Here is a 19,194-nt window from a genome sequence, read left to right as displayed (position 1 = left end):
GAAGCAGTACACCTCCGTCTGGAGGACATTGTGTCTCAGTATTGGCAACCCGGAGGCCGCCGTCAAAGCGAGTGCAAGTCATCTACAACTTCTTGATTATGCGTGAATATAGAGGAGCAATCGAGAACCAAGTTTTTCTCCTAACCAGTCAAGATTATAATGTAAACGTAGGTTTTGGTCTTGGTTGCATTTTGTTCGGCTGCCTCACCAAGTACGTGGCTCCGTCTCTGCGGAATTTTCTAATCGACGAGAAGAATCAATCTACATCAACGGCTCTCGATGCTTTTGATAATTTAAAACACATGATTTCAGAGCAAAAGTGTGATTCTAATTACCTCTCAAAGGGAGGAGATATCAGAAATGATATTGCGCTTCTTAAGCTATCTATGAAGGCTAGGAATAATTCATGTCATGGATTTTTTTTTTTAGTCTTTCAGTACTGGGAAAATTATTTGGAAGCCTGGATACAGCTCATGGAGATAATCAACGCTCGAACAGCATCTGCAGAAATGCAAGGTATACTAGAAACTCTCATGACTTCTATGAACGAAAATCAACAAATACATCTAGCAAACGTTCTTTCTTGGCTAACTAATCCAGTGATTCCGGATATCTTAACCGGAATAGTAGAATCAGTAATAGTAAATTTCGTATGTAGAACGACCGGCTAATGTCATCGAAGATGGGAAAAGCACTGATTTTTATTCCCGTTTTTGTCTTTGCCCAATCACTGGATTAGTTAGCCAAGAAAGAACGTTTGCTAGATGTATTTGTTGATTTTCGAAGTTTTACAAAGTGAAAGAAATGAACAGAGGAAAACAATAAATATAAAAATTTGCAAAGAAATGATGGAAGAAGAAGAGGAAAATGAAAGCTGAGGCAGCTTTTTGTCGACATTTGCCTCTTCTGTAATCCCTCCGACGCTCTGCATCTGTTTGAAATCAGCCTGAACCATCTGATGGAAGACTACATTAGAAGCGGGCATGAAGCCAACGTGGCCAAGAACTTGACGTTGAAATGGATTCAGGACAAGCTAAATCTCCACAATCAGACGATGGAAGATCTCTCCTTGCCTGTCCCGGATTTCCATCTCATTAACCAACTGGTCGAAGCTCAGATGGAAGAGAACAACGAAAACAGTCAAAGAATTTATTATTTGACTCAATGGATTCAAAGAGAAAAGAGACTGATGGGCGAAATGATGTTGGCGCAACTCAACGACGGGTAATGCGCGGCCTTTCACGTGAAATGTGAGAACATTTAAGCTGGAAGAAACCTCCGCTAGAAGGTACAGTATCCTGCACAAAAAGGTGAACACCGATTTGTTTTGAAAAAGCCATCTGTGGGTAGAAAATATTAATAGTATACCTTTTTAAGGAGAGGTAGGGCGGTTTTGGCACAAAATCATCATAAGGGGGGTTGGGTAATGTCAGTTCAGACACCTTTTTTTTTGCCCTAGGTATTAAATGTCTGGAAAAGTGTAGACTCGGTAGACTCCCCTACCCCCCGGCTAAGTAGAACTATTTTTGCAATACAAAATAGAGTCTTTCCATTACTTGTTATTGTCATTATCGGGTCGGGTAATCGGGTAGCATATGGAAACACAGAATTATTTTATCAGTATGCTAGCTGTTAGTTATCAAATTGTTAGTGGCTTGTGGGATACGTTTCCGTCGGCGACGCAGTAGTTCCGCGTTCAAAGCTTGTATGCGTTAATAGTATTCAGAGCAAATCTAACTAATGAATATAATTAAATAAAAATTTTTGATGAGATGTATAATATTTAAAATTTTGAAAAAAGTATTTATATGCGATTAATGATTATTTAATCGCATCGAGGTCAAATAAAAATTAAAAGATTACCTGATAACGAAGGAATTTCGTGATCCAATTATGAATGGAACGGAAGATAATTTCAATGGAAAAAATTAAAACTAAAACTACAACGGGCGAAACTCCGTAAGCCGCCATGCAAGAACCAGAGTAATAGAATACTGGTGTAGCCACGGCCATGTTAACTCCCCCTCTCGGATTTTTTCCCAAAAGTTGTTGCCAATTTCGCGTATCGATTGTGAGAAAAGCATTAATGCTGCGGTGATAATCATTGGCAGCATTAATGCTGCGGCAATGGAGCTAGTCTCAAGACGAACCTGCGCGCTTCAGGTGAGACTGGCTGCAGCATGCCCAACCCAGGCTTTGCTTGGTCTGCAATGCGTCCTTGAGTGTAAATTGCCCAAATGGTAGCCTGCTTGCTCACGCAGGCCATCCCATCCCCTATTGACGGGGAAGCGAGTGGCGGGAGAGCCGAGCCAAGGCGGACTATGAGCAAATTTAAATTAAAGTCGCCGGATGGTGTACAGACTGCACGGGCAAGGGCTTATTGGCCTTCTCAAGGATGAACAGTCGCGTATGGCCTCAGCGCCATGCGGAATGCATTACCCACAATCGTCTATCTGAGTTTGTAAAGTAGCAAAGTTTAATTGCTGAACTATCTAACCAATAGCTAGGCAGACCTTTCCTACTCCCCATACTCAATACTCACATTCTAAATTACCTATTCACAAACTAATAAGAAAATGTCTTTCAGGGATTTGATAAAAAGTCTACCAACCGTTCGGTTATCTCTCCTAGTCTCGATTGATCTCAATCGGCTACGCCAGATACCATCGAGAGATGATTTGATGCGCCCACTACCATCTCGAGAAGGCCCAAATTACTTGATGACCAAGCGTAAGAGGGAAGAGGATGCGCCAGCAACCCTTCCCGTGGAGAAACGTTTCAAGGGTCTAAATTTCAAAAACTACAAAGCTCCTGTTCGGTTCCGAGCACCACCTATGCGTACGGAGGCACAGATCTAGGCAGAGGTTGGCAACCTACATCGCAGTCTATTCCAGGGTTTGCACCCCTCTAAGAACATGACGAATAAACCACAACCGATGTCAGAACGTCCGGTCCGACCACCTCTGCCTGTGGCTGAACCTGAACAAGATTTGCCCCCGTGGTGCCGGCAGAGCTTTTACGATTATAATTACCAGTTTTCTTTTGATTAGCCTAAGTTAATAGTAGTGTGTGTTACCAAAATTGTGTGCATGTGTGTATGTGTGTGCATGTGTGTATGTGTGTGTGTGTATTAACTTTGATATAAATTAACTAGTCAAAATTACCTCTTGTGTGCATGTGTGTGTTTGTATGTTGTAACGTTTTGGCTGTAGTTAAAAATGCACTGCTTTAAATCCCTTACAAAAATTGTCTTGTCTTTCATTGGTGTTTGGTGGGGGTAGAGAAGTCAGTGGGAGTCTACTTAGGGGAGACTGGAGTATGCCGGGACACCGGGTCAAGAGGGACAGTAGGGGGAAAAATAGTAGATTTTAATAAAATTAAAAATTTTTTTAGTATGTTATTTAGATACATACAATCTACTTTGGCATGAAATTTGGTTGAGTTTTGTCAATAACTGTATCAGTTATTAACAAAACAAAAAAAAACGGTTTTTTTTCGTTAATTTTGTATCCACCATTTAATGTTTATAGAAAAAAAAATCGCAAATGACATGTAAATTTAATATGGAAATTAAGCTTAATCATTTCTTTATTGTTAAAAACAAAAATTATAATTTTCGATCAATTACTGTAGATAATATTAACGTTTTAAAAAATTGTCTTTATCGGGAAATCGGGACAGTTGTTTTTGACTAAAATGGGACATTAGTGGGCGGGTTTGGCCTTTAAGCCCATCAATCATCACCGAGCTCATGACGCCATTACTGTTCCTTACAATGATAACAAGCAATCGATGATTCAGCATATTAATCGATTACAATAAGCCCAACCCCCACCTATCTTGTAATAAGGGTTTTTTATCATATAAGAAAAAAATTTTATTAACAGAATAATCAAATTGAAACATTTATTAACTTATAGAGTCTATGCGGTGGGACGCTATTTCAATTTTTACAAATTTTTTTAATGAATTTTTAGGCGAAAACGGAGGACGTCCCTCACCACCCACCCTAGTGTCCTCACTTGCCCCTCAAAATAGGCTCCTCCCACAAATCGAAGAAAACTTTAAAGGTCTTATATGGGAAAATGGTTTATTATTAAATTATATAAAAAATATGGGGGGTACATTACCGTATGGAATACATAAAAACAAAATAATAAATTAATTTAATGATTAGTTTGGGAGATATAGGGGGAAAACGAAAACCATCCCGGCTTACTCCAGTCTCCCCTAGTTCAACGAAAAACCTATAGCAAAAAAAACAAAAAAAAACAAATTAAATTCCAATCAGCGCATGAAATAAAACCAAAACAAAACAAAAACACAGACGCATGTAAGTTTTGATACTCATTTTATTATAAGACTGATTTATTTCAATTTTTAGTTTCCGTCTGTTATTAGCTTCTTACCTATCCAATCTATCCATCATTGTTACAGATGAGTCATCTGTAGCCTAACTCTATCATCTACACGACCAAGGCCGAGGAATAATAAATAATAAAGGCTACCGAGTTTTACAGCACGTAGAAGGCTGATTACCACAGTAGACTTTTTAGAAAGTCGAAAGACATCGTTTCTCTGTTGTCAGAGATCTCGATTCTTTACAACTACTTCGGCCCAATGTATGTGCTAGAAGAAGTGATTCTTATTGAAAAGGACGGTGATGGGAACGATATCGAGAAAACTCTTGTTGGTGAAAAGAAAGTGCATGCGTGTTTGTTTACTTGTGCAGTCACAAGGGCTGTGCACTTCGAGCTTGTGACTGATCTGACAACACAAACCTTTATGTACGCGTTAAGAAGAATGATGTCCCGTCAAGAAGATTGAAAAATTATCTACAGTGACAACGCGTCAACGTTTACTTGTGCTGCAAAATTAGTGACGGAAGATCCTACCCTAGCCAACTGGCTCTCAAGTAAGGGTATAGAATGGAAGTTTTCTCCTAGCCTAGCTCCATGGTAGGGTGGGTTTTGGGAGAGGATGGTCCGCTCCGTTAAAGAACCGCTAAGAAAGGTGTTGGGGAAAATGAAGGTTAGTTTCGACCAACTTCACACCATACTGGTGGAAATTGAAGCTATCGTGAATTCACGGCCCCTCACTTATGTTTCTGGCGACGCACATTCCTACGAAGTTTTGTCTCCACAAAAGTTGCTGACCGAAAGACAACCTGGAGCTACAGCAGAGTCACCCGACTCAACAAAGATGAGCCGTGATGGCCTCATCGAGCTGGACAGGCGGAGGAGAGAACACACCTTGACATGGTGGAGGCTGTGGCAAGAATTATACCTGTCTGATCTTCAGCGATTTCACTGTCGCAGGGAAAGGGCACCAGAATTCCGCGTGTTGGCGAAATCGTCCTGCTGAAAGAACCTAATATCAAACGTGTTTCGTGGCCAACGGCTATTGTTGCAGGAGCGATACCTGGAACCGACGCAAAGGTGCGAGCGGTTGTTTTACGACTACGTTCGGGTAAGGAAACCACCAGGAGCATCCAGACTGTCTACCCATTAGAAGTCCAAGCCGATATGGACACGCCCGTCGATGATACCGGAAATGGCACAGTGGAGAAAACTATGTCTACGAGAAAGAAGAATCCGCTCCGTAAGAAGAATTTGGAATCCCGCGAGGACGCTGGCGATTCCGGCGGGGAGGATGTTGCGGATTGTCAAAGTCCACCTGAAGAGAGAGTTTCTAAATTTGGAAGGCCCGTCAATCGGCCTATTATTTTTTACTTGTAATGTATGTTGTAATTGTAAACTTTGTGTAGGCCGCCAGGAGCGCTGCCAAGCAGAGCCTTCTTGGTGGCCGATATCGGCAATAGCCGTTGTTAGAATTTTTCCCCGTGTAGAAGCAGACGCCATTATTTGTGTCAAAAGTCGGTTTCAATAAAATCAGTGGTAGAACCTGCCTAATTTAAACTCACAAAGGTATTTAATCGCAGGTATTAGCGTTATTATTAAGATTTAATACTTTTTAATATCCGTCAATCGTTCGGTCATGTTGCAAAGACCGAGAGGAAATGATCGCTTTGGGTAAACAAAGAGGGCGATGGAGAAGTCAGGCAACTTCATTCGGAATACTGCTGAAAGCTAAAAGATCGATAGCTTCTTTTTAAATACCTATGCGCATTAGATACATTTGCGCCACCTGGTCGATTACGTTTATAGTGCCATTGAATAGGTTCTGTAGGTCGCCATTTATCCACTCTGGAATAAATGCAGAAGTTGACTAAAGGCAACCCCAATCAATGACACTTTTAGCCAAATGAGTAAGAAAGGTGCATATTGTATATAATGTGTTGCGATCCATACAGATATTCAGCCTCGTACACGAAATGTCGCAGAACGGTTTCGATTTTTCTTACGGAATTTACATGAATTTCATCCTGTAGCAGACCAAATATTGAATAAACCAATGATGAGAAATGTGAAAAAAGGCTCAGGTAAAATTCCATGAAGGATCGGATAATAATACAAAACGAACGACCTGAACTCTGAGCCCTTCCAGTAGGGAATATTCTCTAAGGTCTGCGGTGTTCTTGTTATTTCAAATGGAGGCTTAACTTCCATTAGCCACTTATTAAGTTCGTCTAGAATAGCCCGCTGTCCAATATACCACAGCTCTTTGTTATACAATGAAAGAGTCCAGAGTAATAGGAAATACCGTACAATTCCCAAACAGACGCAGTGCATATATTCTGGGATGAAAGCGGCAATGAAATGAAATCCTGGAATCCTGAGAAATGGTGTATCACCCAGGAGGCCATGAACTGAGGCACTCTCTCCAATGAGTACCTGTAGTTAATGGCACAACGGGATTTAATTTTAGTGTCCCTTTGTTCGTTTAAATATAGGACGTGGTTACCTCTAATAAATCAGAATCGTGTTGCTGTTAAGTCCGCAAAGGGAAACTTGTAGACCCATCTTGAGGATTTGGATACACGCGAGAATGTCCTTTTCCTTTTCTAGCAATTTGGCCTGGGTAATAAATATCAAAATAAGAAGGAATTATTTTGAATTGCTAAATACACCGGGGTGAAGTGTTGAGATTACCAGGATGTAGGCAGAAATCACATCCGTATAATCCATTGAATTGAGTCGTATTTTGGAGCACAGGACGGGCAACAGCGTCAACGCTAACAATTAAAGGCTTTACGTGGTATGTTGTCCCATCTACTACTATTCCAGTAGTTCCAAGACGAATGAGTTCATCAACTCATGGCTTGATAAAAATATGCATGGAAGGTTTTTTATATCCATAAAAAAGTGCAAACACGATTACGTTTGAACGTCGGACCATAAATGGTGCCTCGTTGACCACTCCCATAAAAGACCAAAACCCAAATTTACTTTCGCACTTTTCCTTTTATCTATTAATCATGTAGGCAGACTTTTAAATTACTCTGATTACAGCACAATTCCAGAGAAAGTAGCTGGATTTACCATTAAACATTATTGACGAACTACGTTCATAAGGATTCGCTCCACCTACACAAATAAGGATCGGGATTGTGTTATCGCAGATGTATCCTCTGTGACGACTTTCTTCATAGAGTATGCCAGGAACTATATCACCAACCACACCATCAGATGGTTTGCGGTTTCTCGCGGATGATCCATATTGCTTTACGTAATATCGTATTTGCTCTTCGACGAACAGCATTATTGTGTAGCAACCGCCGTGAATATCTTTGACGTTCTTTATAAAGGGATGGCAACTTGGCTGTTCTTTGATAGGATTTCAATCCACTCCAGTTTTCAAAGTTTCGGAACATTTGTTGCAAAGACATATTTTTCGTATGGTGTTCTTCAGATGAGCAAACTTTTATGGAAAAGATATGGACTTCTGAATGCATCTTCCACGTCGTTTTCTGGGAGAGCGATTTTCAATTAAGCCAAGCGGTCCTTCAGCGCACAATTAGATGGCCCATGTTTCACGTAAAAAGCAGTGCTTAATAAAGCGAGATATTGTTTCTTTGCCTCTACATTGACTAATTCCTTCTAAAAATTAGAGTTTGATAAACAAGAAATAAATTTTAATTCACTTGATCATCGAAATCACAAGAATTACCAAAATTTCGTTGTCGTCATCATCTTCAGATTCTCCAAAATCATTTGTGCTCCAATCAATCAAATCGCAATCTAAATGATTTTGATACTGGTCTTCTTCGCAAAAGTTACTATCCATCGATAACACCAGTTGAAACTAACACTAGGGACTTGTAAGCCTTCTGTAGGTTGGAAAATAATAACTGTAACAGATTCAGACGGTTCTCCGAACTTTGGTGAATTTCTATTCCCCTTTTAGTTGTCGTAAAACATAAAACATTTTTTAGTTTAAGTCGTCACTTGTTGTAGTATTTCTTGTTTGTGCAAATACAACATTTTTATGTCAATATGCAAAAATCCCACCAACCGGTAAGCATCGGAAGCTAACTCGATGGAGACTCAACTGACGCAGATTCATAGCAGCGTGTTATACCGTCACGCGAACTACTCCCCTTCCGGACTGCGTATCTCCGTGTCTTCCTTAGAGCAGACTCCTGGTAATTTCTCCACCATTGTCGCAGTGTTGTCCAAGGTGCGGGTGACTCATATCTGCGAAGAGAAAACCACTCTCCGTTTTCAACCGCGACAATATGGTAGTCCTTCGGATAGGATGATATTTCTTCTTCTACGTTATAGTCCGTAAATATTGGCCTTTGGCAGAAAGATAACACAAGCTTGCAAAAGAAGGCTGCTTCTTGTCGAAATTGAATTCGGGGGTAATTTTCTGGGTAATTTAACGGAAATAAATGAGGCCTTTTTTTTACATTTACATCCGTGGAAAAGCCAGTCAATGCTACCAGATAAAATACTATACGATAAGATAGAGACCTTTAAAGTAAATACTTTGCCTTTGTAGGTCTTGAGATATCATGCAGCAATGACATTAGGTGAAGAGCCAGAGCAAACTTTTGCTAAAATGTCTGGTTACTTTTCTTTCACTAAACGAATGTCAAAAGCTCGTAAGTCTATTAGTTCTTTTAGAAAATTTCTTTTTAAAATTTTTCTCATGTGGTTGGATCGGATATCATTTTTCAAAGGCAATTTTGTACGAGAATGCATGCAAGGAGAAGCAAATGGTTATTACACTAATTAAACGTTTAAGAACTTTAATTATCTAAAATTTATTAACACACATCAAGAAACGAGAGATGCGATTTGCATGTTTCAATTATTTATTACTATAATTTAACATATATATATGTTGTTTTTTAAAGGCGGGTGTAAAAAAAGAAACTCACCAGGAAAAACACTTGTCACGTTAAAAGTAAGATCAGTTGAACTAATTGTGTTGCTTACTGAAAATAGAAATTTTCATTTACCTGAAGATGTGTTGTAAAAGGAACTTGGATGGAACTTATTAACACCTGGATTATAGACAAGTGCTTTAAAGAATACGTTACTCAAACGTCAAAAGCTGAACTTGAACACGATGTTACACAACTAAATCACGGTGGATATAAACTATCCATGGGGAAGGTAATTTTTTAAAATGCCAAGTTTGAACTAAACTAAAACATCTGTGCTAACAGAAACTTCGTATAGCTTTGACATTCACACATATAGTAGTAAATTAGATTTCGATTCGTTATTAAACCACTATCACGATACGCAAGTTGTTTTTAACGCGAGGCTTATAGTTTTTGAAATAAACGTAGAAAACGGAGCGGCAGTGCTTGCGCGCCAGAAAAACGTTGGTCCCATGTATTTTCTTTTAAACTACTCGGTAATTTTGGTTAATTCAGCAGACGTGGAAGATGGAATTCTATTTGAAGAGGAATCGGAAAAATTTTATTGTTGTAAGGTTAAGTCATAATTTAATTTTTAATTTTGGAAGGAATTGGGGATTTTGGGGTCAATTTGACAATTTGTTGGGTAAAGTTGGACAAAGAAAGAAGTGGAGAAGAAAGGAGAGTGGAAGGGGTAGTTTATAACTTTTAACAAGCTAAAACAATCTATATGATCATTAGTTTACGTGTCATTGCAAAAAAATTAGGGAAAAAGAGCTAAGAATATGAATTATTTATTCTCGATTTATTTCGTTCCATCCCCCCCCCCCCTGTCTTGTCTTTATCTTAAATTGAATTTCTTTTTCGTAAAAGAAAGTCCAAATTAACCCTACCCGGGTCTGACAAGAAAGACAGAAAAATTAAAATCTTTTAACTTTTTTTTGCTTTGTTTAAAAACAGTAAAAAAATTAGAGGAGTTGGGGAATAGAATAAAAAATTATTCGTAAAAAGAAAAAGGTAATTCCTGTAGAAGGATAGGAGATAAAAGGGAAAAGCTGGTGTTTAATATGGGTCTGATCTCCCCATATATCATTTCATCATTTTGGATTTGGCACAGGTCCCAATCTGGGCCTTCAATTTGGCTGTTTTAAATAAGATGACGACACAGTTTTCTCATCCTTCGGCACGCAGCTTTACAATCTTGCTGAATTACCGAAGGAGGCAGTCTGGAAATGTATCTGGCCAAAGGATATTTTATAGACGGACGTTTGCGATGATCTTGGCAGCCGTAGATTTAAGAGAAACTTAAACAGTCCATTTTGGAACTCTTTGTCTTGAAACTCTCCTTCTTTCCAGCATCCACTTTCTTAAGGGCTTCCAATTCATCAAAGGTGGTCATTCCGATTGCTACACGATTGTGAGACAGAAGATTTTCTGGATCCTCCAAATTCAGTCGCGTTAGTTCTTGAGATGTCCAGTTCTTCCAAATCAGGTTTCAGTATTTCTTTTTTAAATGTTCATGAGGATATTACCGACTTCATCATAGATAAATTGAGCTAGTGGTTTCTGCGACTGAAAAAGGCGCAGAAAAGGCCCATCTTCGTTTGCAGCGCTGATGAAAAAGGCTACTTTGACACGCCGGAAGCGATCCTTAAAAGGAACCTCTAGTATCTTCCAGCTTGGCTGATTGGGTTCTTTTGTGTCCACGGCTGTCTCGATATATAATTTTAGAGCTGGAAAACTTCCAAGAATTTTTATGCAACGGAGACCTTTTCAATCCAACGAGTGGTGCAAGATTTGGGTGGGAATGTTACCTTGACGTTTGGAAAATTTCCCTCTGCAATTTTTATTTATTTCTGATTTTTAAAATCTTAAAATTAAATAAGCCAGCAAAAACAGGTATGTTACTTTCACTTTAACTGGTTAGACGTGCAGCATCAATAATATTTGAAACGGGGATTAAGAACGTATCAACATCGTCTTTTGCATTACAAAGTATAAGGCAGCAGATCAGAAATAAAATCCGTCTAGAGGTTTTTGATCTTACCGTGTGTAGACTAATATAAGTATGATTTCCTTGAGCTCCTCTTTTCAAAATTGGATGTCCAATTCACGTAATGGAGTAGAAAACTGAAATGATTAGCAGGGCGACAGCTGAGACCATGGGCACAAACACTGTGTAAGACCAGCCACCAATTTCTAAAAATATTCAACCAAAATTGCGAACCGGCCACTTTTCTCGTAACAAGTTCAGTCCTGCCAATTCCTTCTTCTTATTTCTTGTGCCCAATAAGATAACTAATCATTTCCTAATGAAGCAGTGATAGGAAAAGGAGGCCGCGCACGCAGGCAATGTATTATACGAGGAGAGAGATGTGCGCAACACGATCTTCGTTCGGGACCCGAATGAGACTGTGGACGAGTATCATTGCGACCAGTGTTCATATATGCATCCACGTAGCCTATGTGTGTATATGTATATGCATACTACCCACTGTTGTTTTGTTCCCTTTGCTCTTCGCAGCAAAAACAAGGTATATATATGGTGTAGGTATAGCACCGGTGCATAAAAAGGGCTCCATAGCGAAAGTGGAATTTTTCGCTGGACTCGGACCTGTCAGCTGTTGGCAATGAAGTAAAGCGATGGTCGAAGAACATAGGGGAACAAATAAATGGGTTGATCCTAGCGATGTGAAAGAAACAGGTGGCCGACTCCGTCAAGATGACCCAGGGTATAGAAACGTTAATGGCCCTAGCGTTCGGATACTAAAGGCGGGTACGGTATATACTAACACAAATTAAAAGTTTGAAGGTAAAAGGGAAGGGGTTACAATCACTTTCACTTGGTGAACGGCAATCCACCTAAGGGGATGTCACAGGTTTGGCATTGTCATCTATCAGCGCAGGAATTATGAAAATCTTATCCAGATACCAATGATATTCCTAGAAAAAGTAGTGATACTAATAGCAAAAGAAATCAAACACCTGGTTATAGTGTTCGACCAAGACCTTTTTTATGTTCAACACTCAACACAAACCAAAATTGCAATTTTGAAAAGCCTTTTTCTTATGACTATTGTTTTTTTTCTCTAAAAAAGGGTACTTATTTGCGGAGACAACTAAACGAAAAAATAGGGGACTTAGGGCGGAGCATAAGTGTAATTTTCCAAGAATCCTCCAAACATTGCCCTAGCATCGAATCTTTGCGTACCCTCTACATAGCCCTAATAAGAAGCAAGCTGGGATATGGACTAATAGCCTACGGTGCATCAAACAAAACTAGACAACGCAAGCTGGAAATAATCCAAAGTAACATCCTAAGGATGATACTAGGGGCGACCGTTTCTACATCTATAAAGGAAAAAGTTTAAGCTAGCTCTGGAATCAATTGAAATGAGAAGGATAACTTAACCACACGCTACCTTAAAAATCGAGCAAATGCCTGACCATCTGTCGGAAACTCCGACGGACGAAGCTCACAGCCTTCGTCCGGGTGACAACCCTTTGGCCGAAGCAGGCTAGACTCAGACGAGTCATCCTCGGTAAAGGGCCGCGCCACCGAGAATAAGGAAGTCCATTAGCGGAAGCAAGTGACTTAAGACGGCCTACGGCTCGTAAGAGCCGTAGATAGGAGGCTTGAGCGCGAAATTGTGTTATTGGAACTGCCTGAGAGCTTTTCCATATATATGGAGACACCTGTTGAGGGTGAAAGGAGCGTCGTGAGGGTTGAACTCATTCAGGCGGAGCCTGCAGAGTTCATCCCGCCAGAATATAGGTTTAGTTCCCGCAGGGTTATCGGGAAGTTTACTGATCGATAGCCGGCAATCATCAACAGCGCTGCCCTCTATTCCAGGATCGGACGCTCGGACAAATTAGACAACGGTGTAGTTTTCCGTGTATATAAGGGAGGCCGTCGAGCCATGCTAATACACTCGCTTTTCTTCACCGAAATGTCGCGTCAAGTCTATTTATTTGCTAACCCGTTCCTTTTGCAGATAAGTCCGAAGCCCTCCTGCCACCGTCTCCTTTAGCCTGCCAGCCGCCTGTCGTGACGTGCCAGCCTGCGACCGAGCCAGACACACGGAGCCTTCACTTCACCGCTACTAAGAGTAATACTCTGCGGCCGTATCCTCTGTTGAGCCCGACAAAGCCCAACAGAATCAGACCTTGCTCTAGCCCGATAAGGCGAATAGCAGTTCACGGACTTACCAGTGCTAGTCCAACAAAGGCGATCGCAGTAGTCTTCGAAATAGTGCTACGGCACTTGAGATAAGTTTAACCGTAGCAAGGACAAATAGTCTGGCAGGCTTACCACCGTAAGACCTGACTGACCTTCTGCGCCAGCAGTAATCTGGCCTTACGGGATTATAATTCCTGAAATTGGTCCTTCGAACCGGAGATCCCGGTGTTGAAATTTTTTCAAAGTTCCAAAAAACAAAATTTTGTCGGACTCTGAGAAAAGTTAGGACTCAGCCGCAAAATACATTTTTCAGCTGGGACTTAGAAAATCTCAAATTTTTTTTGTAAAGAACTTAGAAAAAATTTACAATAACCAAATTTTTTCCGCTTTCTTCTTCTTTTTTGTAGTGTCCGACAATATCCGTTCCCCGGCCGTGGACACTGTCTACCGCTCGTTCGGGCGTTCTCTAGAAAACAACCATCTACACTCGCTGTGGATCGGTTTAGACCGGGTAGTCCCACGAGAAGTTTTCCGCCGGTTAGGACTACGGGAGCCGTTCCCTCGTCCCACCTCAGCGCCGAGCAAACTAAAGACGACTCCAATGGCCAGGTTCGCTACCTACGCCCGACCACCGGACCAAAACCTGAAATTTCTCAACGAGAAAGAACGCGCCGAGCTCGAAGCGGTGCAAAAGGTCAAGGAGGAGCACGCCCTCGCTATCTTAATCGCCCAGCGCAAAGATAAGGAGGCGGCCGAAACCGCACTCTACCTCCAGCAGACCTTCCTCCTGCGGAGAGAAAGAAAAGGGGCTCGTTCAGCGGGAAGAAGAACTTGCCAAGAGTTCCGCAGCCCGAAGACTTGCGGCCAAGGCCCCAGAACCGTATGTTCCGTCGCCGATCGTAAGACCTGCCGTGTTGCAGATTCAGGTGCTGCCTGATATACCCTCTCAGACCGGACCATCCACCTCGGCTCCCGACGCTCTGCTTATCACCCCGGAACGGTCCTCCAAGTCTGCCAAATCCTCCAAGTCCCGCAGCAGCTCCACACGCTCGAGGAAGGAGACGCCCGGGGAGACACCCCGATCCAGCAAAGAGAGCCGAGGTCGGACATCCTCGTCTGAGAGAGTGCTCGCAAAACAGTTCAAAAAGCACGGCATCCACACCTCTGAGGACGAGGAAGCCGCCCTAAAATCCCCGACAAGCCCTTATTCGGCCTAAGGTCCTTGTTTATTTCTGTTATTGTTACACGAAAAATAAAATATTTTCAAACCGAACTTGCGTGTCTTAGTTGACTCAATTCTTCGGGAAAAGAAAGGATAAATAAAATGACGGAATCGAGATCAATCAAAACCCGAGCGGCAGTGGCGGCAGAGGTTTCGGATGATCGGTTTGCGTTGCAAGAAGTAGCGTTGGACGAAGCAAAAAGCAACATCGCCAACCTTAACGGGTGGGTGGAAAGAGTCGACGCAAAATTTACAAAGGAATCTCAACGGCTGGGCCAAGAAGCTCAAACTGTAGCCGTCAGACAAGATGGCACGATAGCGGCGTTAGATGCAAAGGGGAGAATGCTTGAAACGGAAGTACGCCGAATCAGTGTGTTACTACCGCAAGTAGAGCTCCAGCTTCAGCAGAGACAGTCGGCGATGGTTGAAGGTGGGCTGAAGAGAATAAGAGAAGAGATGGACGCCCGAGAGACGAGCATCGTTGCGACTCTTCAAAATATGATCAGAGACGAAACCACCAAGGCAATGAAAAATGCAAGGACGATATCCTTATTGAGCTGAGGCGGATTCAAGTAACAGATCAAGTTGAGACCTCCGAGAAGGGGGGGAGACTCCCAGGCCCACCTTTACCCACGGGCAACCCGGGCGGCCGCCCGGTGTCCACAGGTTCAGGGGGCCACGGCAGCAAAAAAATTTTTTTTAATCTAAGACAAAAAAAACGTGAATTAAAAAATGTATTCTTTTCTTTATTGATAATTTAATTTGCTCGGCAAGTTATAAAAAATATATGTAACACAATTTTATAAATTCAAAAAGGGGTGAAAGTTCGAGCAGTACTGCAATAGCTACTTCAACATCAGGGTGCCTAGGGGGTGCTAAAAGTTATCTTGAGAGCTAGAGCCCTAGAGAGGGCAAATTTCGAAATTATTGAAACAAAAGATCAACGCTAATGGGAAGACTCACAGGGATTAGTGATGACTAGTTCGTTGAAAGAAGCAGAGTCAATTCAAGTCAGGTTACTCAGCTAAATTCTGTTTATTGAGTGTCTGACTGTGTCTTTTAGTATGAATACAGAATCTAAAAATAAAAGGGCTTCAGGAGCCAAGAGAAGGAAGGAGTCAGCCATAAGAAGAAAAAAGTTGAACCATTTTTGACGGAAGTTCCCGAAACTTTCAGTGTTTTTTCGTCCGATTAGTGCAAGCTCGCAAAATTCAAGTGAAAATGAAATTGCTTGTGTTCCCTTTGGATTGCACTGTTGGAGAAATTTTATCCACCAACAACGATGTAAGTCTGCCAAATTCACCTTCATCTTTTGAACAAAGTCCAGATACTCAGGAATTGGAGACTGGCCATGCGGGCCATGCCGATTTTTCAGTAAAGCCAGTGTGTAGCTCAGTAGATCTACAAATCACTGACGAAACTTCAACTTTGACTTTATTTTCTGAAGACCCGGCAAACTGGGATAGAGAAAACGAAAATTTAATTGAACACTTGATTTTGAATCCTCCAAAGAGCAATTCGAACTTAATTTACCGTTCTAGTTCTAGTACCAGTAGCAAGTTTGGTAACGTGGATGACACCGAAAAAAGGGAAAGGTTTGTTTCAAAAGAAGTTTTTTATCGAAGACTGGTTAACGGTTCCAAAGAGGGGAGGGGGGGGGCGGCAATGGAGAATGGTGCCCGGGGTCCCCGTCCCTATAGAGACGGCCCTGGAGACTCCTCAGACGAAAGGATGACGGTGAGAAGCCGTCACTCAAGTAGCGCATCGGCGGCAAACATCTCTTGTGATACAAGAGATGAGTTGACGGCCGAACGAGACACCCTGATGGGTCACATAGTGAGAACGTCGAAAGACAAAAGGGAACGCCGAGTGAATACACTCAAGGCGCAGACCAGACACGAGAGAATCAGAGAAATAACACGGAAGTTTGCTGGAATCTTGACGGCAGATGATAGAATAAGTGACCGCGAGCAGCTAGACGTAGCGCTGAGTGAGATAGCGTTGTTGGACCAGTTGGCAGAGTCTCAGAAACGACACCCTACACCGACGACTACGACACTTGTCAATCGCCCAGCGTTACCACTTCCGTTGTTTAGTTGAGATATAGCAGCGTGGGGCAGTTGGAAGGCCACCTGGGCGACTTACGACGACGATAACACGCTGACAAATGAGCAAAAGTATCAGTACCTTCGGGGCTGTTTGAAAGGAAAGGCGGCCGACGCGGTTTCGTACCTGAAATACGGGTCAAATCAATACCGCAAGGCGATGGAGTTATTAACCGATAGATTCGGAGATGAAGATAAGCTGAAAAAGCACTATCTGGCTGAATTGAAAGCGATGACGAACACGCGATTGAGCGAGACTTCAGCTCTATCGCAGTGGCAGAAACTCCATGACTGGCTGGCGAATAACGTCTCGACGTTAAGTAGCCTTGGAGTAGACACTAGGACACACCAAGCCTATCTCGCCCCGGATCTACTGGCGTCCTTTCCAAAGGCGTTGGTTAGCCGGTGGAGGGATCGGTGGGACGATGATAAACCAACGTTCTCAAAGATTTTGAAGGTTCTGGAAAGGGAAATAAGGCATCGAGAGGAAGATGAGACGTCGGCGGCGAGTTGTAGCGGGAAGCCCGTGCCAGAGTCGGCCGCTACAATGTCGAATAATGGAAACAGGGGCATGCTATGCCTCTTTTGCCAAAAACCATATTTGCACCACAAATGCAGCCATGGGTCGTCGGCTCAGAAAAGAGCGGCCGCGGAGAAAGAGGGTCGGTGTCTGAAGTGTCTGGCCCGATCGCATCGGACGGAACACTGTATTTTGCGGATACCGTGCCGACACTGCGGAAGCACGGAGCATATCCCTGCCGTATGCGTGGCTAGACCACGGGGCGGGGGTTATGCGACAGCTTCCGCAGGAAACCGAGGATTCCCCCCTCGAAGAACTCCAAAAGTGGTGACGATAGACACCACCACGTTGACGGTCTCCACTAGATCGAAGACGGGAGTATTGCCCACGTTCACGGCTTACCTCAAGGGGAACGCCGGTAACAGGGTAAAGAAAGTCGGATTAATAGACTCTGGAAGCGAGAGAACGTTTGTCCGTCAGGACAGGGCGACCAGAGTCGGAGCTAACAAGATACAGGCGGATTACCTGGCGGTCACGGGTTTGGTGACCAGAACAAAGTTGGCAAAAACCATGCGGTGTTCGGACTCAAGCTAACGGGATTGAGCCAGGACGCCCCAGAGATAAAAATCGAAGCGATTGCGAGGAAATTCCTAGCAAACGCGAAGAAGGTCTCCCCGACAGATTTCTCAAGGAGCCTGATAAGCGAGGGGAAAGACTTAGCTGATGACCGGTACATAACCGGACAACAAGGCAGTCAGTTTAATATTATCGTCGGCTGGGATTTGATCTGGTCGATAATGCAGCACAAGACCATCCCAGGTGCAAATGGGCTGGTCGCGTTTGCAAGCAAAGTCGGCTGGCTGATCTTTGGCACGATAGGTGTAAACAGCAAAGCGGAAGAGCAAGTGCTAACCGCGACTATAGACGCTCAAAAACCAATGATGGACTTCAAGGAATTTTGGAGTCTAGAACATATGGGGATAACCTTGCAAGAAAAGGCAGAACCCGCATTCTTGGAGGCCTATCAGGAGACGATTCAGCGGGCCGAAGATGGGCGATACATGGGGTTGTTCCCCATCAAGATCGGCCATCGCAGAATCGAATCCAACCGGAACATAGCGATGATACTGCTGCAAGGGCTGCTGGGCAAGACCCAATTGGAAGATAAACTGAAATATCATGAGATACTCCAGCAATGTATCAGAGACGGATTTATTGAAGAAGCCGACTTAGAATTCACCGGTAACTGCACCTACTTGCCTCACCGCCCGGTGATTAAAGTAGGCGCGGAGACAACGAAAATTCGGCCGGTGTTCGATGGATCAGCCCACATGAAGGACAGACCTAGCATCAATGATGCTTTGGAAATAGGGCCAAATCTAAGCCCGGAAGTATTAGCAGTCTTGTTGCGGTTGCGACAGAATCGGATAGCCTGGACTGCCGATATCACTCAGGCGTTTCTCCAAGTGGAGATCCGCCCGGAGCACGGGCAGTTGATCAGGTTCATTTGGATCGATGACCCTAGGAAAGCACAGCCAGACTGATTGAATACAGATGGAGAAGAGTACCGTTCGGGTTGTCATGCAGCCCGTTGATTCTCAAGGCCGTCATCCTCAAACACCTGAAAGGGTTTGAATAAATATACCCGGAGACCGTGCGGCAGCTACAACAGCAGTTATACTTTGACGACTGGCTAGGGGGTGAGACCAATGTTGATGAAGCGGAGAAGCGTATTCGCGAAGCTAATACGATCTTCAAGGCCGCGAAGATGGAATTGTGCAAATGGACCTCCAACAGCGCAGAATTGATTGAGAGACTGTCGGAGGTCCAATTCAAGGAAACGGTGGAATGCACAGCGGAAAGCAAGTCAGCCACAAAGGCGTTAGGGGTGAT

The 19,194-nt window shown here is 42.8% G+C and overlaps 1 protein-coding gene across 1 annotated transcript; it reads left to right on the top strand.

Moving 5' to 3' along the window:
• The first annotated feature begins 18,098 nt into the window (after positions 1-18,098).
• LOC116936772 lies at positions 18,099-18,845 on the top strand. Its single transcript, XM_032943934.2, has one exon. The coding sequence runs from the start codon at positions 18,099-18,101 to the stop codon at positions 18,843-18,845; it is 747 nt and encodes a 248-aa protein (XP_032799825.2).
• The last annotated feature ends 349 nt before the right edge of the window (positions 18,846-19,194 follow it).

The sequence above is a fragment of the Daphnia magna genome, linkage group LG2, assembly GCF_020631705.1.
Source record: "Daphnia magna isolate NIES linkage group LG2, ASM2063170v1.1, whole genome shotgun sequence".
NCBI lineage: Eukaryota > Metazoa > Arthropoda > Branchiopoda > Diplostraca > Daphniidae > Daphnia > Daphnia magna.
Note: the sequence above shows the minus strand (reverse complement) of the source record. Positions and strands in the feature narration are given on the sequence as shown.